This window comes from Hippichthys cyanospilos, chromosome 11, assembly GCF_059441005.1.
Source record: "Hippichthys cyanospilos isolate Australia breed blue-spotted pipefish chromosome 11, RoL_Hcya_1.0, whole genome shotgun sequence".
NCBI classification, from domain to species: domain Eukaryota; kingdom Metazoa; phylum Chordata; class Actinopteri; order Syngnathiformes; family Syngnathidae; genus Hippichthys; species Hippichthys cyanospilos.
The window spans coordinates 22,185,395-22,210,271 of record NC_142379.1 but is presented as its reverse complement, the minus strand read 5'-3'; the positions used below and the strand labels follow the sequence as shown (position 1 = coordinate 22,210,271).

General features: G+C 40.2%; 1 protein-coding gene across 2 annotated transcripts; it reads left to right on the top strand.

Annotated features, from left to right (window-relative positions):
* The first annotated feature begins 485 nt into the window (after positions 1–485).
* On the top strand, positions 486–24,154 carry siral1 (SIR2 antiphage like 1). 2 transcript variants are annotated; one of them, XM_088426887.1, is made up of 7 exons: positions 486–1,002; positions 1,307–1,396; positions 9,809–10,061; positions 14,923–15,150; positions 16,460–16,588; positions 20,522–20,819; positions 22,175–24,154. In XM_088426887.1, exons 2-7 carry the CDS (start codon positions 1,314–1,316, stop codon positions 22,180–22,182), a joined length of 999 nt encoding a protein of 332 aa, XP_088283013.1. In that variant the 5' UTR covers positions 486–1,002; positions 1,307–1,313; the 3' UTR covers positions 22,183–24,154. The 2 variants fall into 2 exon arrangements, with proteins under 2 accessions (XP_088283013.1, XP_088283012.1); XM_088426886.1 differs by lacking the exon at positions 22,175–24,154 and having other exon boundaries at positions 20,522–20,830.
* Positions 24,155–24,877: the final 723 nt, after the last annotated feature.

Genomic DNA, 24,877 nt, shown 5'->3' with positions numbered 1-24,877 from the left:
GATATGCGGCTGAACAAAAGAGAACAAAACAAACTGTTAAACTGGTTCAGACTCCACGGGCGTGGGCCTATGACGAGCGACATAAATACAGTAGGCTACTGTACTGTATTTGAAAAATCCAGGACTAAGTGAAGCCGCGAAACTTGAACCGAGAAGCCACGTACGTCTCCGTCTTAGACGTCACATAGGTTGTGCATTGAATAGTGTTGTTTAACTTAAGTTTGAAACATGAAAAACATCCAGGTAAAATACGGCAGGGAATTATTTTGATTTTCGATTGATCGAAAACGTCATAGAACTCTTCTCGTCACCTTGGAATTATTAATTTTGAGTTCAAAGCACCGCCTCCCGCGGTTATCCGGGTTCATCGAACGCACGGTTTTAATTGATTGTTGAGAAAGTTTTGTCTGGAGAAATATATGACCCCTTTTTTTCCACGCCACATTAAACCAAACCACTTTGTTATCCAAGCAGTACGCGATGGCGTCATAAAACAAGCAGCAGATGTAGCCGTCACCACGGGCAGCGACAACTCGTCTACTCCCAGCCATTTCTCACGCAACACTGACTTGAAAATTGAGGAAAGTGTTGAGCATCCGCGTAGTCCAAACTTTATCTCAAAAGATTTGTATGCCATTTGCCAACGCTCCCTTCAAAATCTTCGTTCAACTCGGCTAGTTAAACCGACCTCTGGTGTTTTTGTTTGTTTGATTGTTTTTTTGTTTTTTTAAACAAGGTTGGAAAGACAGCTACAGCATCTGTTGTGTTAAAGTCAAATTAGATCGGTGCTTTTTCAACTTGAAAATTTCGTCAAGTCGCATTTGTCCGTCACTTCTTGCTACATGCAGTTGACGACGTGGACTTTAACGATTAAAAAACACCGAGATTGCAACGACGTGGACTTTAACGATTAAAAAACACCGAGATTGCAAGCGGTTGCCAGACTGTATTCTTTCGGCTGGAATTAATAGATCTCCGCGAGCAGTCGTACACACACGTTGGGTGAGTATTTTTAATGCAGATGAGAGCGACAAAAAATATTTTCTCCTTTATTGTTTTCACCTGGGATGACTCAAGGTACAGATGTTTTGTCAGTCCGGGTCTCATAACAGAAAATGCGCTGAATTCATACATCATGTTTGTAACCTGGTTGAGAAGCGTACACATCACTGGTTCTTTTACTTTTAACAAGGGTCAGGTTACAAGCTAGTGGGGTGTGAGTGAGGTAAGACAAGTCACAAGTGTTTATTTTTCGGTATGACACTAGATTTGTTTTTGTGTTTTGTTTTGTTTTTTTGGCCCCAAGGTGCTGAATGGCCTCTGTTGTAACGGTGAAAACAGAGAAACGATCTGCAGCCGATTCACAAGATGCAGATTCAAATGGGAAGAAGCCCAGGTAAGCACAAAAATTAAAAGCATGGCTCCAAAGGTGTCACAAAATTTCTTTCATTTCGAAACTACCAATTAACCCTACTTTTGTCTTCAGGTCAAAATGCTCCTCTACTGTGTTTAAAAAAAAAAAAAAAAAAAAAAAATATATATATATATATATATATATATATATATATATATATATATATATATATATATATATATATAAACTCTAAAATTGTACGACTTTTCCTAGATTGGTCCCAACAGTAGAAAAAGTGAAATATTGCTTTTATTCACATTTCAAAAAAAATTAAAAAAAAAATGAAGAAAAAAAAAGTACTAAGGTCGTTTTTGGATCAAAAAGACCCTTGAGGCAAATTGAGTTGAAATCAAGGTCACAAAGTGCTTCACACACCACAGCTTGCACCATTGTTTTATTTTGGTCTCAGATCAATCAGTGGCAGACATAAACAAGACAATCAGGTGGTCTTCTTACAGACTGGTGTGGCTTTGATCAGTCTCTGATCAATTAGTAGTAAACAAGAACAAGAGATTAGCAGGTGTAAAGAACACAAGGAAGGTGGCTTTTACACAGATTGTAGAGCTCTTTTGGGGGGGATATTCAGAAGGTATGAAGGCCTCGTATATCACAGGACCCTGAAATCTCCCAGTGCTCAAAATATGAGTGTGCTATATAACATTAAAGAGGCTCCAGAGCTGATTTTTTTTCAGATGTCCAGCCAGGAGAAGTGGAGAACATATCAGAAAAAGACGATTGTGATTAGTACAACCTTAAGCATGATTAAACAACTTTAAATACTCATGCACACACATACGCATTACTGGGTTACGCTGGCTATTTTTCAGAGCATTGAAACATCAATATACCCGCTTCAACAACTAAAACTGATCATTATGTGCCAAAACTTAGAATAAGTAATAATAATTTCAAATTATTTTTCCACGACGTTTTATGAAGTCCACGAAGAGCAGGCAAGCTTTAACAACATTGTACGCTAAATTACAAATTGCAATTTAATATAAGTGTAACGTCTGGGCATGGTGAGTTGAGAGGAAGAAGGAAGGGGAACCATAAAATGCAGGAAAACTGAGAAATATGTGGCTCAAAAAACGAGGTTTTAACAAGAAAATGAGGCAGCACCGAACTGGGAGCAAAACTGGTCAAAAGTATCACCAAACATGTGGACCAATTCAAAGTAATGAGAAAGCATACAATAAAGGCAGACACGATTGGAATCAGCAATTAAAACTCATCATACGTGCCAAAATATAGAATAAATAATAATAATGTCAAATTATTTGTCCACAAAGTTTTATGAAGTCCACCAAGAGCAGGTAAGCGTCAACAAGATTGTACCCTAAATTACAGATGGCAATTTAATATATGTGTCACGTCTGGGTATGGTGAGGAAAGAATAGGACCCTGAAAATGCAGGAAAACAGAAATATGTGGCTTAAAAAAGGACGTTTTAACAATGAGGCAGGACTGAGGGAGCAAAACAGGACAAAGTACTGTATTACCAGTCAGGTGGACCAAATCAAACTAACGAGAACAAAGACAATAAAGGCAGACACGAGTGAAATACAAAGATGAAAAAACTCCACAAACTCACTGCAACCAAACCCAACTAAACATGACAATTGAATACTGGACCGGAGACGCACGCGTTATGTGGAATCCCCAGGTAAGTCGAATGCTGCATTGACACTAAACATGAACATGACGGAAAAGCGGACATTTTTGTATTGCAGTCAATGTAGTTTGCGCAAAGGAGCATCAAGCGACGCGAAGGACATGTATGGACCAACGCGAGATACCACGTGACATGAAATTCCGCTGTTTTTGCTTGTTGCAAGAAGTTAATTTTTTTTTAATGTTAGTCGCACATCGTGTCATGCAGCCAGTCAGCTTCAGGAACGTTCACCGTCTCACACGGGGCAGGAATGAATCATGGTGACCTGTTTGTGGTCACCCAGAGCTACCTAACACGGCCAGCTAAACCTTCAATACAAAAACAGAACCAAGCAAGAGCACTTACCTGGCTTGTCAAATTGGGGGGGGGGGTGTACTTGGGTATCGTATGTGCAATATTTACATCCTTTTTTAACAGCTGTTGAACTGTAGTTACTGTGCCAAGATAGTGGTAGTGCAAGCAATAACATCACAGTTTTTAGCACTGTATCGGCCACTTGATAGTGATGTTGAAACTTTTCTTCTGTCAGACGAGTATTGCGGCAAAGCCAGGGACACGCAAAGCTTAAAAGGAATAATAAAGGTGATGTAGGAGAAAACATTGGCTCTGCTAGTTCTCAGAGAATAAGTGAAAGTTCTCTTTACCGGATCCACTGAAAAGTGCACAACAAGCTCACCCCCAACCTCCCGCGAATATGTGAACAAGCTAAATGCCGGCAGTTAAGACCCGGCAACCGAAGGCCGACCGAATCAGAGTAGCAACGCAATTTTTCATGTTCAATGTGAACGGGGCATTAGGTTCAAACAACTTTTACAAGATGTGAGCAAAAACCAACAACACATAATAACAAATGTCACAGTAAGACATTTTAAAATACTGTACTAGAATGAACATTTTTATAAATTTTTATATTTTGGTAGAAAAGTCTGCTTTTTACTTTGATTGTTTGTTTATGTAGCTTCTACATGTCTGGCTCATCCTTACGTCATTGTGTGTCGTTTGACTTGTCGCTGATACTAATAAATTAGCCGAGTTTACATTGTTTTGAGCCTAAAGACTTGTTTTAGGTATTTTTTCCATTATGAGATCCTGCAGACGAAATCTCATGATGAGTGTTGGGGAGACTGTATCGAAAGCCCTGGGTGTACCTTGACAGTAGATCTGGTGGTTCAGATTCCTATCTTACCAAAGCTGGGGGCGCCAGCCAGAGTGCCACTTCGTGGCCACGATGCTTGGAAAGAAGTTAAAGCAAGTTGGCGGAGGAAGGAAGAAGCCACTGTTGATTCAATTTTTTTTTTTTCCAGTTTGCAATTAACGGCCGAGATTCCGAATTATCCAACGGAATTCAAAGTCTGATTGGTGTGTCCATCCTGTCCATCCTTGATATTATGTGAGTGCCTGTAAAAGAAGATAAAGCGGTGGTTGGCAATGGCTTGGAAGAGGGCTTTTGATGTGTGTGAGTGGAGGTGTGCTATCTAAAACAGAAAGAAAAGGCACAATTACAACTAAGTTGGAGGATTTAAGCAAGAGGATTATCACTTCACCGTCAAAGGAATTGAACATGCGAATTAGTGACACTCACCTTTCGTGGACAGTCAGCGGGTTGTAAATCTAGCAAAGTACACTCAGGTGGCTGCTTAGCTAACTCCTCAACACGGCTCTCTCTCGCTCTCGCTCGATTGTAATACCCTCCTCAGAGAACATGTACCAAGCTGGCTGAACAGTTGACGCCTGGAAACATTAAACACATAAGTCTTTTGTACAACGAGAGCTCTGAAAATAACGAGACAATGTGACCTCTGAGATTAAAATAAACATGGCGGACAAATTTGTTCCAAAAAAAATGTGAGTAAGTGGTCAAAGTTTTGCTGAATAAAACAGAAAATCGATGTTCATGTAAAAAATACAATGCGTCTAGGATGCAGGGATGCAGGCAAACGAGAGCACTGTATGTTGTTTCTGAAATGAATGAATTAAAATGTGGTGTTTACATTTCAATTAAACTGCTTATGATAGGGGTTTTGTTTAGACTGGTCATGACCCAGGGAACAAAGGGTGTATACAGAAAATTTGGTCAGCAGAAAGGCTAAGAGTTCTCCCCTGAAATGTTGGCCAGACAGGACTGACTAGTTCATTCAGGGTAGGAGAAATGGTGAGAGCTGTGGCTAGACAGTTGCTGCTTCACTTATCTATTCACCTGACCAAGCTTGGTGTGCTTTTTCCTCATTTCCAAGCTCAAGGAGGTCATCAGGATGTGGCTGTGATTACGGCGTTGCGGAGGATAGATGTAATCTCAACATTGCAAGGAGGGAAGCTAGCCAAAGAATTCCAGTCCTTTCAGAAATTCATTTCAAATAAACGTGTGCTGGAATCCAAGAGAATGACTTAAGAGGGAAGAATTGTGTTGCTTGATTCTGAACTATATATTTTGTGACACTAGTCCTAGAATTTGTCTGACTTCTCAGAATTGTAATTTGGGTCACACTTGCATTTGTAGTTTTTTTAAATTTCTTTCACCAAAGCAAATGCAAAGTTCTGGAGTGGGATATTTAGGCCTTGTCTACACGTAGCCAGGGCTATTGAAACCAGGATAATTCTGCCCTCTTCATGTGTAAAAAGTATTCTGTCCATATAACTTGTGTTTGTTTAAAAAAACAAAACTGCTGATACACTGCCCACAGTCTTATAATAACGACACCGACGTCGGCGGGAAAAACAGTAGAGTGATGTCGTAAGACTTCGGTTTATGATTGCTACATGCAAATGCAAATGAGGAGAATTTGGATAATCTCCACCTCGGTCAGAGTTTTTTGAGACCTTTTTTTAATGGGGGAAAAACCCTTTTGAAGAACTGGGGACATTTACTGGATGATTACAAGAACCCCGACTACATGCAAACTATTGATTAGTGTTATTAAATGTGTGCGCTTTGATATTAATCTTGATAGGCCTTTGTACCATTGACCTCTTTTTCACAATGTGGCATTTCAGCTTTAAAAAAATGTCAGCACAGTGGTGAGCATCACCCATATAGTAGTTCTGAGGCCCTCCTGCGTACATTTGGCTTGTTCTCCCTAGTCTGGCAAGGTTTCTTCCAGGTACTCTGGCTTTCCCCCACTTTCAAAATAGGTGCATGTTATGTTAACGCAATGCTTCTCAAATAGTGGGGTGGGCCACCCTGGAGGGGTGTGAGGTGATGCCTGTGGGGGCGCGGATGACCCCAGGGAAAAGGCTTTGTTTTTGTCATGTCAAGTACAGTGGGTGCCCGTGTTACAAGATTCACCCATTCCGCGGTTGGGCTCGCAAGGCGAATTCACCATATGATGGGCAACTGTTGTTAAAAAGATATTGCGTTTAGAACCCCAGGTAAAAACATCAAAATTACACATACATATTAAAAATTGGTACCAAAAAAGTATGGTAAGTGCTACGTATATATAATATACATATATACAATCAGAAAACATCATAAATAAAAAATAGAAAAGATTTATTTACCTTTGAGTAGCGCTTGTTATGCCCATATTTGCTGATAAGGATTATCGCCAGCATCGTTTCCACATAAATCATCTTCTTACTTTTCTCTTTAATATCACTAGCAATCTTGAGAACCATGGCTAACCCTTTCAACTTTTAATTAAGCAGTAAAATGCACTATAAATACGGTTTTGTAACCATTCACAATCCAACAAAGCTTTACCGTTCCGCCATTTTGAAATGATTGAGGCCAACCAATAGCAGACCACCATCTCCGTGAGGAGACGTCGACCAATAGCAGACCAGAATTGTGGTGACACGTTGCAGGGAGGCAAATGTGACAGCAACTTAAAATAAGTGTAATTACCTAAAAACACCTGCAGATGATGACGAAACAACACAAATACAGCCAAGCCCCTAGGGTCATGACAGTTGTTTTTGTCGCAAAACTGGGCTAACACCATAAAGAGGGGAAGAAAAAACTCAGTATTCCACGCTGCAACATGAAAATAACGTAAGCCAGGGACGCTGTAACACGGGGGTCCACTGTATTAATGCAATAAAATAAGATTTTTTTTTTTTTAGACTTTACTGTGACCCATAAACACTGTAAAAAAATAATGAACAGTTGTTGAAAGTTGATTTATATTGCCTTTTTCTTATGTTAATGTTGAAAAGGATACAGGCTTAGGTATACTCATAAAATTTTTATAGATAATAATTCTTATTTATGGTAAATGCGGCAAATTTGAGTAGGAGGACACGAAAAGTTCTCTCTTTCTTAGGGAGGGCTTGGCAAATTTTAATTGAGAAGCACTGCATTAACTGAAGACTCTAAAACAGTGGTTCTTAACCTTGTTGGAGGCACCGAACCCCACCAGTTTCGTATGCTCATTCACCGAACCCTTCTTTAGTAAAACATAAAATATGATTTTTTAGACTGAGGGGTGGAGCTCTGCGGCGGAGGCTCCACCGAACCCCTGAGACCAACTCACCGAGCCCCTAGGGTTCGATCGAACCGAGGTTAAGAACCACTGCTCTAAAATGTCCATAGCTGGGATTGTGAATCTAAAATGACTTGCATCAATTTTGTCCAAAAATTAATTAAAAATGCAGTCAAAGCCAGAGTTCTCAGTCTTTTTTTGGATGTAGGGCATAAATGAAAACCCCACTTCCAAGAAAAGGAGTAAGTTGAACGCTCGCTACTACACGAATTTACCACATTGGTGATTTTTCTTTTCCATTACGTGGATTCACGGCTTCAAGGATTTTTTTTTTCATTACATTTTGAACTTTAGCAATAGCTCCCAAGCGTGCTACTCCCATGGAGCCTTGTATTGAGCCTAAATGCCATCAAAAAATGGCAATTGCTGAGAAGGTGATACTTCTCGAAGGCAAATGTTACGCGCCCGTGGCCCGCCATTTGGGAGTGAACGAATCCACCGTTCGCTACATTAAGGACGAGGCAAAGATTAGAAGATGACTGCCATCACCTTTGACAATTCAGTGAAGCGAGTTGTTATGGCTCGTAATAAAATGATCGTCCGTATGGAAGCTGGTTTAGCAATCTGGATTGAAGAAGAAAATAGTTAGGCCCTTTCTTTTGAAGTGTTGAGCAGCTGCGGTCATATTAGCCCGGACATTGAATTAATGTCTAATCTGTACACGATCAATGATAATTACAATGTAGATTTTACACTTGAAATACCATTTTATTATAAAAGAAATTTAGGGTTTCCAACGGTCTGGTGAATGTCGTATTTGCTCCTCTGTCTCTGCCTCCTGTGCCTCCTGCATGTGTGTTGACAACAACAGTGCGCTTCATGAGGTATACAGCGCATGCCTGTGGTGTTTTAATCTACTCCTGCCCTACAGGCACGTTTGTGTCAGTCATGAAGCGCACCCACAGCAAAAGGCACACACGTACACACATTGTTGATCAAAGATTATTACAATGGAGAGTTCACACTTGAAATACCATTTTATTATAAAAAGAATCTAGGGAAGAGGTTTCTAACAGTCTGGTGAATGTCATCTTTGCTCCTCTGTCTCTGCCTCCTGTGCCTCCTGCATTTGTGTTGATAACAGCGCCGGGGTGCGCTTCATGAGGTAGACTTCGCATGCCTGTGGAGTTTTAATCTATTCCCGCCCCAACTCTTGCCCTACAGGCACGTTGTGTCAGTCATAAAGGCACCCACAGCAAAAGGCACACATGCACACACATTGTCCGGGCAGAGAGGAGCAGACCTTCGCCGTTGGAAATGTCTTACCTGGATTTCTTCTATAATAAAATGGTATTTCATGAGTAAACTCTCAGATTAGACTTTAAATCAACATCCGGGCCTCTGCAAATATGACCGCAGCTGCATGAGACTTCAAAGGAAAAGAGTTATGTTGTAAATTTCTCATTGCCGCTGGGTTGATGTGCTTTATGGTGGATTGCACCCATACGTGTAAGCAGGGGGAGGTCCTTTGTGTGCTCTAGTTGGAGCAGGCATGTCACGAGACAGCTACGACGTTGAGCGGGGGGCTTGTTTACATTGTATTGGTGGGCGAAAAATGCACTATCATTAATAGAAATACGGTTCGATTCATTGTTTTGGGGTTGCCGCGTTCAGTTGTGCAGTTGTAAGGAAAACAAAAGCCATGTTGTTGAGCCGTATGAGTCCGACCACTTTTTGATCTGAGTTGCTTTGTGGATGAGGTGCTCCAGGGCAGCCTACGCAGTCTCTCTCTCTCTCCCCAACAAGTTCACTACTGTACAGTGTGTAAGGTTTAATAATTTAAAATTTAAGTAAATATGTGTACTGCAGTAATATTTGTCTTAAATAATAAGCAGGAAGACTTCACGTCTAAAAAAATGACTCCCCAATTTTTTTATTTTTGTTTATTCATTTTTTTAAAGTGAAAAGTGGGGGCACTACTTCGTGGATTTCAGCAGCCAGTTCCTGGATGTATCTACTGCGATAAACTAGGGTTCACTGTAATTTATGCAAATTTAGTAAATACAATCTCAGATGAAGTGTGTTATGCAGAAACCATGTACAGTAAAAATACACTTGATCAACATAATTTTGAAGACTCTGTAACCTGAGATTGTAAAGGGTATAATAATAAAGATCTAGTTGTAGTAATTGCATGCACTACTTGTAGCGTGTTTCTCCATACACTGTGGACATATTCAAATGTATAATTATGGAAAGCCCAGTTTCATGGACTTTTTTCTATCTGTTTGTCCAAAGGAAGCTGCTTCCCAGCTTGAAGACAAAGCATGCCCCCGAGCTTGTATTGGTGATTGGCACCGGGATAAGCTCCGCTGTGGCTCCACAGGTCCCCGCTCTCCGCTCCTGGAAAGGCCTCATCCAAGCCTTACTGGATGCCGCCAATGATTTTGACTTGTTAGAGGAGGAGGAGAGCAGACGTTTCCAAAAGCACATGCAGGAAGATAAAAATTTGGTGCACGTGGCTCATGACTTAATTCAGAAACTATCACCGGTAAGGCCTTGTTTAAAAAACACAAAAAAAAACAAAAATCCTTTGGTTAGCCTTTTACATTCTGCTCTCAAAACATTCAGATAACTATAACTACTATAACTATATATATATATATATATATATATATATATATATATATATATATATATATATATATATATATGTATATATATATATATATATGTATATATATATGTGTACAGTGGGCCCCCGTGTTACGAACTTAATCCGTTCAGCGGCTACGCTCGTAACTTGAACTGCTCGTATGACGGGCAGTCTAAACCTATGTTAATTAGTGAATGCGTGCATTCACTACCTTTACCTTAGGTAAAAACATCACGACTTTATACACATATTAAAAATGAGTAACATAATCTACTGTACAGTTAAATTAAATAATATATACAAAGAAAAAATGACATTTACCTTTGGGGCGACGTGACTTGAGCTGGGTGGAGACGGAGGGGAGCAGAGACCAACCCGCAGAATTTATTTATTTATTTTCTTAAACGGGAACTTTTCTCAAACTAGAACATATCACCGGCGATTTCCTTCTCTTTAATCCATATATATCCATATATATATATATATATATATATTTATATATATAGCATGCACATAGTTTTTATGTCTTGTTGTTTCAGTTTTAAATCTACTTTAACGCATCTAAAGTGATTAAAAAGGGGAAAAATCACCAACAGGTGTTTTTATTGGACCAGTTGCCTATCTGCTTAGCTAGCTGAAACGTCAGTAAGGGCAGAATAGTAAAAAAGCTAGCAAATGGCTCGCTGCACGGCTACTCCACAAGGACAAGTGTGCAATTTTGCAGCTCGCTCATCAAGGCAGCAGTTGAAGCTCGTGCAAAGGCAGAAGCCGCACGCGCCAGAGCAGAGTTTGCGCGCAAAGAAATTGAAATAAAAATTAAACAAACAGAACTCAATGCCACACTGAATGCTCTCAAGGAGGAAAGAGCTGCTCTAGCAGAGGTTAATGTGTTTGAGGCCGCAATAGCTGAAGAGGAGGCAAAAGGTGAAACGTCTCCATATGTACCAGGAAAAAAACGCATGCTGAGCAAAGGAAAGACTACACCTCTACCACGTTCAATCCGAATGCATTAAAGCAGCTCCCATCACCTACTTATCCCAGATTAGACGAACCACACAACCAGCTCAGTGGAACTATGTCCATACCGAAAGCAACCCTGCCGACCATGGCTCAAGATCTCTTCCAGCAGCCAAATTATCATCTCGCACATGGTTAAGGGGACCAGAGTTCTTACTGAAGCCCACAAAGAACAACTCAAGCGAAACCTTTCAACTACAAGATCCTGATTGGAACATAGAGATTCGATCTTTGCTTCCAGATACCTATTCTGAAGTTCAACCACTTTGTCTCAAGGGATCAAACATCCAGTCTTTCTTTAGCTGGCAGTCCTTCATGAAAGCTCTTGCCCGGTTAGTACACATTGCGCAAACTTTCAAACACAAATCAACTGATGGACAATGAAAGGGGTGGCACATGTGTTATGAGCTCTCCGCCTCACACTTCGAACAAGCAAGACAGGCGGTCATAAAGGCGGTTCAAGAAGAATATTTTTCAAAAGAGCTTAGACACTTAGTGGCAGGAAAAAACATCTAAATGTAATGCTTTCCCAATACCTTGACCAAACAGGACTTCTCAGAATTGGAGGACGTCTCCTCCACTCAGACCTCGAGACTTTAGAGAGACAACCACTTATTTTACCGCATCAGCACCACCTAACTAGTCTGCTAATCCGCCATTACCATGAGAGTGTCAAACACCAAGGGCGTTACCTTACAGAAGGTGCTTTACAGTCCGCAGGTTACTGGATTTTTGGGGGGCAAACGTCAGATTAGCAGTCTCATTCACACTTGCGTGATTTGTCGAAAGCTAAGGGGAGGGACACAGTCACAGAAAATGTCCGACCTTCCTTGAGAAAACCTTAGCATAAAACCTCTGTTCTCATATGTTGGCGTTGATGTGTTTGTACCATGGTCAGTTACCTCTTGCCGAACTCGGGGTGGGTTTGTAACTAGCAAACGGTTGGCGGTGATGTTCCCCCGCATGAGCACTAGGGCCGTTCACATAGAGGCGATAGAGTCCATGGACACCTCTAGTTTTATCAACGCTCTCCGCAGATTCTTTTCCATTCGGGGGCCAGAAAAACAGTTAAGGTCAGACTGCGGAACTAACTTCAAGTAAGGAGTTAGGATTTGACACTAAGATTCCTTCAGATCTGAACGTAAAGTCATTCTTTAGCGGTAGTGGCTGGACAGTAATCCCTCGTTTATCGCAGGAGTCACGTTCCAAATATAACACGCTTTAAGTGAAATCCGTGAAGTAGACAGTTTTATTTTTTTATTATTTTACAATGCAATACTTAACTATAGAATAAAACCAAAAATCAAAACCTGTTTTAAAGCCCCAAATTTGTTTAAAACAATAACTTTAATATAGTAATACAAAGTTGGAAACATTGTCACTCACATATTTCACAGTCCCAGCTATGCCTCTTCGTCCAGAACCCGCACATCGTTATGAGTAGTACTAGCGCTCTTTCTTTTTCTGAGCAAGATATTTATAAACGGATATACCCGAACATCGAATTAAAGTGAAGCCTCTTATATCATAACACTACACTTGAAATTTCAATCTATTGCAAAAGAAATCTAGGTAAAAGTCAGATTTCCAAAGCTGCGCATTTCTCCTTTGCTGTCTGTGTGTCAACATAGTGTCTGAGCTTGCTCTCGGCACTCATACGAGTCACAGGGATAGAAAGAATAGGGATAGAAAGAAGGATCTTAGACTGTCAGCTTGCCCTGGTCAGATCACAAGACCTCTCCCACGAGGTCTTAAAACCCTTCCTGGTCAAAGTATCAGCAATTATGAATGGGAGGCCGCTGGTTCCTGCGTCAAGTGACCCAGATGCACCATCCATACTCACTTCCTGCAACTTCTGCAAGACGCAACCTTCAACAGGTGGAGTTGTCCTCTTCAAGGATCCTCTGGTGAAGAGATACCAATGGCCGATGGGACTCATTGTACGTCAGGAAAGTGGAAGTTAAAGTGGTTCAAGATGAAAATACGAGAGTTTACAGGCGACGAGTAACTGATGTTGTTCTTAACAAAAAAAAAGGCATTAACCTTGCCATTCCAATAATTTTGGAGTGGACTTTCATGCATCATCTCTATCACAGTCTCATCATCGCAGCCTCATTAAATTTCAACCTCTCTTTCAGTGGTTCTTAACCTTGTTGGAGGCACCGAACCACACCAGTTTCATATGCTTATTCACGGAACCCTTCTTTAGTAAAAAATATATATATATATATATTTTTATATATTATTATATATGATTATTATTTATATATTTATATATATTTTTATATATTTAAAAAAAAATATATATATATATATATATTTTTTTTTTACTGGTGCACAAAATGAATTGTGCATTAATATCACCTTGTTCAAAACCAACACAGTGGGTAAAAGTACCAGTTCCCCGGCGCCACGTCATGAGTCCGTACGGCGATCGTCCTGTTAGATCAGTGGTCCCCAACCACAGGTCCGCGGACCGGTACCGGTCCGTGGATCAACTGATACCGCGCCGCATGGGCTGCACCCGAAATAAAGTTTTGGAGATGATTTAGTTTAACAGTGCATACGTTTGTGCTAGATATTTGTTTTTTGGGCGCCAAACTGTGTACAGTAAACAGGCCTTTTGCAAAATGGAAGCCTTGTCTACATGTAACCAGGGCTATTTAAACTTGTGTAAACCCCCCCCCCCCCCCCCCCCCCCCCCCCCCCCCCGTGTAAAATACCATCGTCCACATGGATACACAAATTCACATTGTGTGGTTTCATTCATTTGCAAGCATGCCAAGCCTCTAGACGGCAATGGTGTCCCCAAATTCTGTCCAATCAAAAAGAACTTCCGGCGCTTAACATCACCCGCCACTTGCAAATCTCACGTTTATGCTTGCTACACGCAAACGTGGCTCCAGAGGATTTTGAGTTTTTTGTGACCTTCAGTTTTGATGGGAGGGGACAAACTGTAGACATTTACCACCCATTTGCAAGAACCCTGGCTATGTGTAGCCTATGCTTTAGAGCAGGAGTGGGCAACTCCGGCACTCGAGGGCCGGTTTCCTGCATGTTTTCCAGTTTTCTCTCCCTAATACACCCGATTTAAACCATTAGCTCATCAACAAGCTCTGCTAGAGCTTGAAAATGATCCTAATCATTTGAATCAGGTGTGTTTGAGAGAGAAAATGGGAAAACATGCAGGACACCGGCCCCCGAGGCCTGAAATTGCCCACCCCTGCTTTAGAGGCACTTGAACTCAAGTTTATTCAGAGTTCATTACATGTTGTTTAAATAATTCTCCAAAATTAAATCCTGCAGCTGAACTGGTTGCTAACTAATCACTGGACACATACAGACAAATGCCAAATAATAATAATCATTATAATTATTAATATATAATATTCAACAGGTTTGGGGTTAGGGTTAGGGTTAAAGATCACACCAATCTATAATGTCAAGTCATATCAAAGTATGAAAATAAAACCAGCACTAAAACTACTCACCTATCGAATAATTCTCCAAATTACCCACTTGGTCTTTCTTGAAATTAGTTCGCTGTACATCATGCTTCCAGGGTTTCTTCATTTTCTTCACATTGTGACGACTCAATGTCTCGGACAATATGAGATGAAACTTCCCTGCGAAATTTTGCCAAACTACAAATGGACTGAATGAACAGATGTGGTTTTAAACAACACTGTGAACAATGTTTCATGGTGTTTGTTTGTTTGTTTGTTTGTTTTTAAATCAGAGAACAGGAAATGTGCGATCCACTTTCTTCAAGGACTGCCTGTACGAGGTGTTCGATGATTTGGAGTGCAAGATGGAGCATGCCGGAAAACATTTACTGCGCTCAGTGCTGCAGTTAATGGAGAGCGGTGCCCTAGTGCTCACCACCAACTTCGACAACCTATTGGAGATATACGCGGCCCACCAAGGCACAAAGCTTGAGTCTTTGGATCTAACAGACGAGAAGAAGGTAAAGGCTCCTGTTTGAATTATGCAAATCAAAGGTATTGATTACGATGGCCCTGAAGTACAAAACAAATAAACTAACTGAAACACTTTAACATTTCAGAAAACAATTATACAAAAGATAAAACAAATTAACATTTAACAAAACAAATTCCCTTACGATTAAAACACTTTTACGTCTCAGAAAATAAAAGAAAGCTGAAACACAACATTTCAGGAAACACGCTGATTGACAGGAATAGTACGGTATGGAAAGCGCAACAGACGGAAGAGTCCGGAACGGAAAGCACAATATTTTGAGCTGCTGTACACAATGCTCAGCACATGTATTTTAATTGTAGTGTTTCAATCAGTGCAGTTGATTGAATTGTCTATTCTAGTTAAAGCCAGTCAGTAATCAGAAAGGAGAGAAAGGGTCACTGGACCCTGAACCTTTTTACAACGTCTGCAATGTAATTTGACAATTACAAATGGCTCAATATTGGCGCAATAGATAATGATCCCACCTGAAATAGCCTTCTGTTTGGAACATGTGTGGGATGATTGAGTTTAGTTTTACAGCTTAGACTCTCTTTGCTTCCAGGTTGAAACTCAGCCTAAAGTAGAAGCACACTTTTGTTTGCTAAACTACATTGTGCTCTTATTTCTTATCAGTGGTCCAGGCATCAAAATAAATGTCCCATAAGAAGTGCTGTCAAGAACTTTAACACATTGAGTTAATTAGTTAAGAACTGTAACTACATTGATCTAGTACAAAGGTGTCAAACTCATTTTCCCTCAGCGGTTGCACGGTGGAAAATCTCTCTTCAAACGGGCCAGACTTGTGAAACATTTAGTGTTAATCGTATGTAGATTTTTGCTCTCTATAATGGCCTGGTCCCAATTAGCCCCCGAATAACAGTTCTGAACCGTAAAGATATTGCTGAAAAGTAAATTACTTTTAAATAAAAACGCCACAATCCCGATGCATAAAAACAGATATAATCATCACACAGACAGCATAATATCAGATATTAAAAATAAAATTGATGCAATTTACAAAATTAAAAAAAACACCTATGGCTGTAATTAATTGGTTACAAATAATATGGTTTTGTTTGATATCCCTGTCCAAAATCCTAAGTACAAATGAAAAGCTTTCCTGATGAGGACATTCCATTGTGCCTCTCAGTCGTGGTATTTATGTCATGCCTCCATTAGTGCGGTAATATCCTCTTACTGCTACTCCCTCTCAACTCATTCAGAACAAGATGGTGCGCAGTGGACTGTTGTAATGTGTCATTGTCATTTTCCTTGTGCGCATATGAGTGTAGGTGTTAGAGTGGGCTCAAGAGAAGCGACGATTAAGTGTTCTACACATTCACGGTGTATACACTAACCCGTGTGGTATTGTGCTGCACCCTGCTGGCTACCAGAATGTACTGAGGAACACTGAAGTTATGGTGAGTGATCAATTTCCTATATTACCATGTAGTGGCATAGTACACAGATTGTTTACTTGAGTAAAAGTAATACTACCCTATGTAAAAAATGACTTGAGTAAAAGTGCTGAACCAAAAATCTACTCAGGTAAAAGTACAAGCACTGAAATGTACTTTAAAGTATAGTAAAAAGTAAAAAGTATTTTTATTTTCACGATTATTTTCACAATTCCAATTTATTTTCTTCTATGCCGTTGAGATAAATATTGTCAGTTATATTCAAGAAGGAGCGCCACGGTGGAACTGTCTACAGGTAGTAGGCGGGGAACACGCTTCCTCACACATTTCAAAAACATGCATGGAAGGTGTATAGGACACACTAAATGGTCACACATAAAATCAGGTGTATCAAACTAATTTAAGCCTGCAGGCTGCACATAAGAAAATCTATTAACAAGTGGCCCGGACAAATAAAACCATGGTATATATCTATATAACGTTTAAACAGCAACCTCGGATTTATTATTCTTTTTGTAATAGTGTCCAAAATAGTACTAATAATAAATAATAATAATAAAATAATAAATAATAAAAACTAATAATGACAACAAAAAAAAAAGAAAAACATTACAGTGGGCTCCCGTGTTACGAGATTAATCTTTTCCGCAGTTGGGCTCGTAAGGCGAATTCACCGTATGGCGGGCAATCCAAACCTATGTTAAATAGCAAATGCGTTTAGAACCCCAGGTAAAAACATCAAAATTGTACATACATATTAAAAATTTGGACCAAAATAGTAGAGTAAGTGCTACGTATATATAATATACATTTATACATTCAGAAAACATCATAAATAAAAAAATTACGTATTTACCTTTTGAGTGGCGCTTGTTATGCCCATATTCGCAGGTAAGGGTAGTCTAGGCTAGGTTAGCTTCGTCTTTCTTGATCATCTCCAGCTTCGTTTCCATATAAATCATCTTCTTACGTCTCTCTTTAACATCACTAGCAATCTTGGGACCCATGGATAACCCATTCAAATTTGATTTAAGCAGTACAACGCACTATTAACACAGTTTTGTAAACACTCACGATAGAACAAAGCTTTACCATTCCACCTATTAGAAATGAGTCAGGCCGACCAATAGCAGACCAACATCTCCGTGAGTAGACGCTGACCAAAAGCAGATCAGCATTGTAGTGACGCGTTGCATGGAGGCAGTTAGACAACAGAACAGAAAATAAGTGCAATTACCTAAAAACTCCTGCAGATGAAGGCAAGACAACAGAAATACAGCCAACCCCTTAAAATACCGTAGAGGGGATGAAAAAACTTAGGTTTTTTTCAAGTTGCGATGTGGAACACTAAGACAGGGACGCTGTAACCCGGGGGTCCACTTTACTATTAATCATGAAACAAGTTACTCTTTAAAAGAAAAAAAAAATCAAATTTTTATACTTTACAAAATCATCTTGCGGGCCAGATTAAACCTGTTTGGGCCAGGAGCTGTATGTTTGACTGTATGTTTGCACTAAATTTTCCTTAGGTATGATTGGCGTGAATGGTTGTTTATCAATGTGTGCCCTATGAGTGACTGGCAACCAGTCCAGGGTTGGGCACCAGCAATCCAGAGACTTCAGTGAGGCTAAGCGGCTACATGCATAATGCTATAATGCATGGATGGATGCATTACTTGATTTAATGTAATTCTTTATAAAGTTAACAGTATTAGATGCATTTTTTATTTACATGTCACACTCCTGTGTTCTGGATGAGACTAGGATTATCTTATCTAGGACGGAATCATAATCGTAGACCCATCGTTTAATCATTTTTTTAAATAGTACCATTCAATATTAATGGAAATTTACAACAGTGCTTTTTATTATTCTCAAAGTGGCGTGAGCATAGAGTGGCACATCCAGACTGTTACCTTAATAATGTGTATTGTCCCATTTAAAGCCAACAAAATTATGTTGCGCACTGAAAATCAACCATCTATCCTCACTACGGTTGCTGGCTAGCTCATGCCTATCTATGGTCTACAGGCAGTAGGCGGGGGATCTGACAGGGCACAACGACAAACAACCATTCATGCACTCAATCATACCTAAGGACAATTTAGAGTGTCCAATACACCTGCCATACATGTTTTTAGAATGTGGAAATAAGTCAGAGAGTACCCTACCCACACAGGCTCAGGGAGAACATGCAAAATTTGCACCGGTCAGTGCGAGCTGGATTTGAACTCTGAACTGGGAGGCGGATGTGCTAATCACTTTTACTCCCAGCTGCGCTGTGCAAATCAAATAACCAAATAAAAACACATACGTATGCCAGGGAAGTCAAAAATGTAAAACTTCAAATGGACCAAGTTGAAATACTCAATTCCTTTCAAAATCAACTCTCCTTATTTGTACAGCCAGTACAAATTGCACTTTGGTGCACTTGCTTCTTTTTTTCCGTTTTAGACTAAGCTGTAACCCGTATAAACGCGATAAAAATAATTAACAGTTGTTGAAAGTTGATTTATATTGCGTTTTTCTGTTGTTAATGTTAAAAAGGATACATGTGTAGGTATACTTTAACGATTCTCATCAATAATAATCTAATTTATAGTCAGTGCATCGACTGGGGGGGGCGCAAAAAGTTTTCTCTTTTCAAAGGGGGCCTGGCAAAATATAGTTGAGAAACACTGGACTAGGCTAACACAGTCAGTCCCATGCATCCATTAGGTGCAAGGCATCCGTTGTTTCACAAATAGAACATCAAATAATCAGTTTTGTAAATGTCATTTTCACTTTTTGATGGAGCCATGAATGTGGTCTACTCAAAAATGACTAATAAAGCACGTGATGATGTGCAGCAGGGTACAGTACATTTAATGTAATTTTTTTCTCAACATCAGTGAACTATATAAGGAGATAGAGATCAGGCCTGCTTCAAAAACAAAATATCTACAATGTCAAATCTGAGCCTGTTAACTTTAATACTAACCTTTCTATGCTGCTGTTGTATACAGCAGTGGTCCCCAACCCCCGGTCCGCGGACCGGTACCGGTCCGTGGATCAACTGGTACCGGGCCGCGTGGTGTGCACCCGAAATAATGTTTTGGAGATGATTTAGTTTAATGGAGTTCGCGTGACTGGGCGCGAAGGCACGTCGGGCGACGCGATGGAAGAGAATGGAGCGACGCAAATGGCCGCGCGCGGTTCACGAGAAGCGAAATTTCGCCTTTTGCTTGAAGTAATTTTTTTATGTACTTTTTCCGCGTTTCGAGTCGCCACAGCCAATCAACTTCGGGAACATTCAATGGCTCACGCAGGGGGCAGGAATAAATCATGGCGGCCGCTTTGCGGTCACCCTGCGTTATCCAACACGGCCAGCTGAGCTTTCAATACGAAACAGAGCCAAGCAAGAGCCCTCACCTGGTTTGTCGAAAGGAGGAAGCGAGAACTTGGGACAATTGGTATGTGCAGCGTTTGCTTCACTTAACAGCTGTTGAACCGTAGGTACTGTGCTAAGCTAACGATAGCGCAGCATTGTCAGCACAATATTTAGCGCGGTCTCGGCCACTCGATTGCGGCATTGAAAGTTTTATTTTTTGCAGGCTAGTATTGCCGCAAAGAGTAAAGGTGCTGACGGTGAAAATATTGGCTCTGTCACGTCCCAGAAAAGTGAAAGTTCTCAGCAATGCTCTTCCTTCCGGATCTACCGTAAATTACACAGCAAGCTCGCTGCACTCTCCTCCCCTCTACTCGCGCGATTGAAAAAAAAAGTCCCCCCCCCCCCCCCCCCCCCTCACCCCCCTCCCGGTCCGTAGTCTATACCTAAGGCGTTGACCGGACAGCGGTCGGGCCATGGTGATTAAAAGGTTGGGGACCACTCACTCGTATACAGTAATGACTGTTAGTACCAGGAACATTAACGCATCCTTCCCCCGGATTCCATAGCGTGAGATCCAGAAGCTGTACGAGACCAAATCATTTGTATTCCTGGGCTGCGGGCGGACGGTGGACGACACAACTTTCCAGGCATTATTCTTGGAGGCAGTTAAACACAAGTCTGACTTGGAGCATTTCATGCTTGTACGGCGTGAGGATGTGGGGGAGTTTAAGAAGTTGCGCGACAATATGCTGGACAAGGGCATCAAGGTCATTTCCTACGGAGATGAGTACTCAGACCTGCCTGAGTACTTAGAGAGGCTCGCCAATGAGATCTGCTTTCGAGATGTTTCAACAAACGACTGGGGTAAGGTATAGTTCACATGTGGTCTGATGGGTTCAAATGAACACAATATGGAATAAACACACACACATATATATATATATATATATATATATATATATATATATATATATATATATATATATAACTATCAAAAACTGAGAACTGACAAGCAACTTCCAACTTCATTTCTCTAGTAAAACATGATTGTTTGCAATTGAATATTTGTAGTAAAAAAAACTTCCTTGATAGACCATTATTCAATTGACAATTTAACTATATATATATATATATATATATATATATATATATATATGGAGAGAGAGAGAGAGAGAGAGAGAGAGAGAGAGGTTTCACTGTAGTTGATAAATTATAACTATAGATTTTCCCTTGGTTTTTAGTGTATTTTTTTCACCAAGGTGAGTGACAGCACAGATTTGTTTCGTTTACGGTTGAAGAACAAAAATGGAAGAAAAAGAAGAGCACCGAGTGGTGTGTAATAATAGGCACGAGAGGCAAAGTGCTACCTCTGTATTGTGCTAGGGATCTATTTACACAGTCAAGGGCATGTTTGAAATAGAACATGTGGACATGCTGCTTTTTTTTTAAACAAGAATGTTTAAAGTGTACTCATAGATGTCAACGATATGTAGCTTCTGAAAAACAATGAATAGAATTTGTCTTTTCTAATAATTTCCTTCAGTTTTATTAATCATTTTTAATATACGTACTCTATATGCCTTTTTTTAAACAAACATTGCCCAATATGTCGCAATACGTATGGCAAGACTGTACGCCTTTGCTGTCTCGCAATACTGTATGTATATCAAAATACTTTTCAAACACACTAACCAGCACTTGTGTGTGTGTGTGTGTGTGTGTGTGTGTGTGTGCGTGCGTGTGCATGCGTGCCTGTGTGTGCGTGCGTGTGTGTGCACGTGTGTGCGTGTGTGCGCCATCACCTGAGAAGTAATTTATTACCTTTGATTTTACCTGAAGAAAATTGTATCCCTCTTTCAAGGCTATGATTCCACCCACCAAGCGTTTTGACATTGCAGGTTAAAATTGTGTACAGTGATTGTGAATAAATCCTTTCTAATCTGCAAAAACACTGCAAATTACAACTAAAATAAGATCAAACTGACAGACACGGGAATCCATTCACGATAATAAAAAGTTGTCTTTTAGTAATCGGCACCAGCATGTGAAAATATGTATACGAACATACGTATGATAAAATATTTAATTGATTAATTGTATGGCTCACTCGGTATGCTCAAGACACTTTGCATAATGGTGTTTATGACTGTTTCCCTTGTACTTGTTTGTTTTGAAAGTTTAATTAGTTAATTTACTGTGCAACATTTGTGTACTTCCAGGGTATTAAAGTGATGGATGAAGTCAACAGAACGTTTTACACTCACAATTACCTGCTTCAAAGTTTAGGACTGAACGCTTCGTTGACATTTAGCTGTGGCCACCTACCGGATTTCCACTGCAGCAAACAAGCGTGTCCTCCTGCATTTTTGGAAGAGCATGCACATCAAAAGTCTAATTTGCTCCATCAGGGTCAAGAGAACTCTTGTTTTAGTACTTTCCACCGACTGCATACTACCATTCATGTAATGTGGCATTCCCAGTAACTTTGCTTCAATTTCCTGTCTTTTTTTTTTTTTTTCCCCTTCCAGTGTCCCAGACAATTATTCCTTTCAACAAGGGATCAATAATATCCGATCACATGAAATTTCTGGGCCAGGGTTGGGACAAGATCCATCCAACAAGATCAGACGAGATTAAAACGCTGGCATTAACTTTCTGGTCTAGGGATGGGACAAGATCTCATGCAAGATCTTGCAAGATTAAAACTCCACCAGTTTGCACGTTCTTGCACAGCACCATTTTTTAAGGGGCCTTGTGGGGCCACAAGTACAATGAAATTTGTAGCAGACTGCTCTGCATAACAGTACTACACTGCTAAATATGCTGAGAATGCCAGACAAAGATTCAAAATGAATCTTATCACACCAAAAAGTGCATGGACACAAACACCTTTATAGTTGTTCCAGAAAGCATGTCGCAAACATCTGACAACACTTTATACTGCAGAAGCGTTCTCCCTCTCGGAGTGAGTCGCATACTGCAGAGAACACGACATTGTTCAGTAAACACGTTCAATCGTCAATTCAGAAATTAAAAAGGTCTTAAAATGATTTTATTAGACGTCGCCCGTTTCCAGCTTTTTCCTCTCGCTGGCAGCAGTTGAGTGCTCTGAGAGCAGTTGGATTATATGTTAATACAGGGGTCCCCAACCTTTTTGTCACCACGGACCAGTCAACGCTTGAGATTTTTATTGTGGGTGCGGGGGGGCTCAAAATGTATGAAAATGACATTGTCAGTCATATAACTGAATTAGAAATGCTATTCATTTTAATAGAAAACGTTAATTAGATGCATATGAACCTATGCAAAAGTTTTGCATAGGCTCATAGGCATCTAAAAACCTGACACAAACAAAAACGCTAACAAGCTAAACGCATACATGGCAGCGCTATATAACATGCTAACATTAGCCAGCATGTTATCTCCATTTTCAAGTTGTTGGATGGATCAACAAATCAATTTTGGGCATATCATGGATGACAGGATTCTTATATAGAAAGTCGTGCATTTACTGTTGTGGGACACATTTCAGAGACAAAACAACGTGTATGTCACCAACTGACTACTCTCGAAAGCCTCACCATCCTTCTCACTGCAAAATATAATACCAACAGCGGCCAGAGTCGTAGCCAAAAAACAGATCAAGCTCAAGAGAAAAGCACCAAGGAATGAACTTAAACTAAATCAGTTAGAAAACATCATTATTTGGGGTGCAGCACATGCGGCCCTGTACCGATTGATCCACAGACCGGTACTGGGCCACGGACTGGTGGTTGGTGACCACTGGGTTAATGGACATAAATCAAAACTACACACTTTGATGGCGACATCCTGATGCAGACGGTGTTGTTAATACATCCATCACTTTTGAACATAGTGTAGCAGGCTGATTCAATGGGGAGAGGTTGTGTGTGTGTGTGTGTGTGTATATATATATATATATATATGTAAAGTTTGGCGTAAAAGCAGGGGAACAGGGAAGATGGTTAAAATTGATGGGAAGATGGATGGAGCCAAATACAAGACCATTCTGGAAGAAAACCTGATGGGAGTCCGCAAAAGACCTGAGACTGGGATGGAGATTTGTCTTCCAACAAGACAATGATCCAAAACATAAAGCAAAAGCTACAATGGAATGGTTCACCAATAAACATATCAAGGTGTTAGAATGGCCAAGTCAAAGTCCAGACCTCAGTCTAATTGAGAATCTGTGGAAAGAACTGAAAACTGCTGTTCACAAATGCTCTCCATCCAACCTCGCTGAGCTCGAGCTGTTTTGCAAGGAGGAATGGGCAAAAATATCAGTTTCTCCATGGGTAAAACTGATAGAGACAGACCCCAAGCGACTTGCAACTGTAATTGCAGCAAAAGGTGGCGCTACAAAGTATTAACTCAATGGGGCTGAAAAATGAGGCAAAAGGTCACGGGGGCCAAATAATTTCGCAAGGCACTGTATGTATATATATATATATATATATATATATATATATATATATATATATATATATATATACACACACAGTGTTTTTTTTTTTCGGGGAGACGACCAAGGAGGACACCACTGCTGAATAAAAAATTTAAAAAAAGCGAGACTGGAATTTGCAAAAATGCATGTTGACAAGCCACAAAGCTTCTAGGAGAATGTCCTTTGGACAGATGAGACCAAACTGGAGCTTTTTAGTAAGGCACATCAACTCTATGTTCATACTCAAAAACCAAGCATACGGTGAAAAGAACACTGTCCCTACGGTGAAACATGGAGGAGGCTCAGTAATGTTTTGGGGCTGCTTTGCTGTTATCTGGCACAGGGTGTCTTGAATGTGTGCAAGGTAAAATTAAATCTGTAGACTATCAAGGCATTCTGGAGAGAAATGTGCTGCCGAGTCTCAGAAAGCTTGTTCTCAGTCGCAAGTCATGGGTCT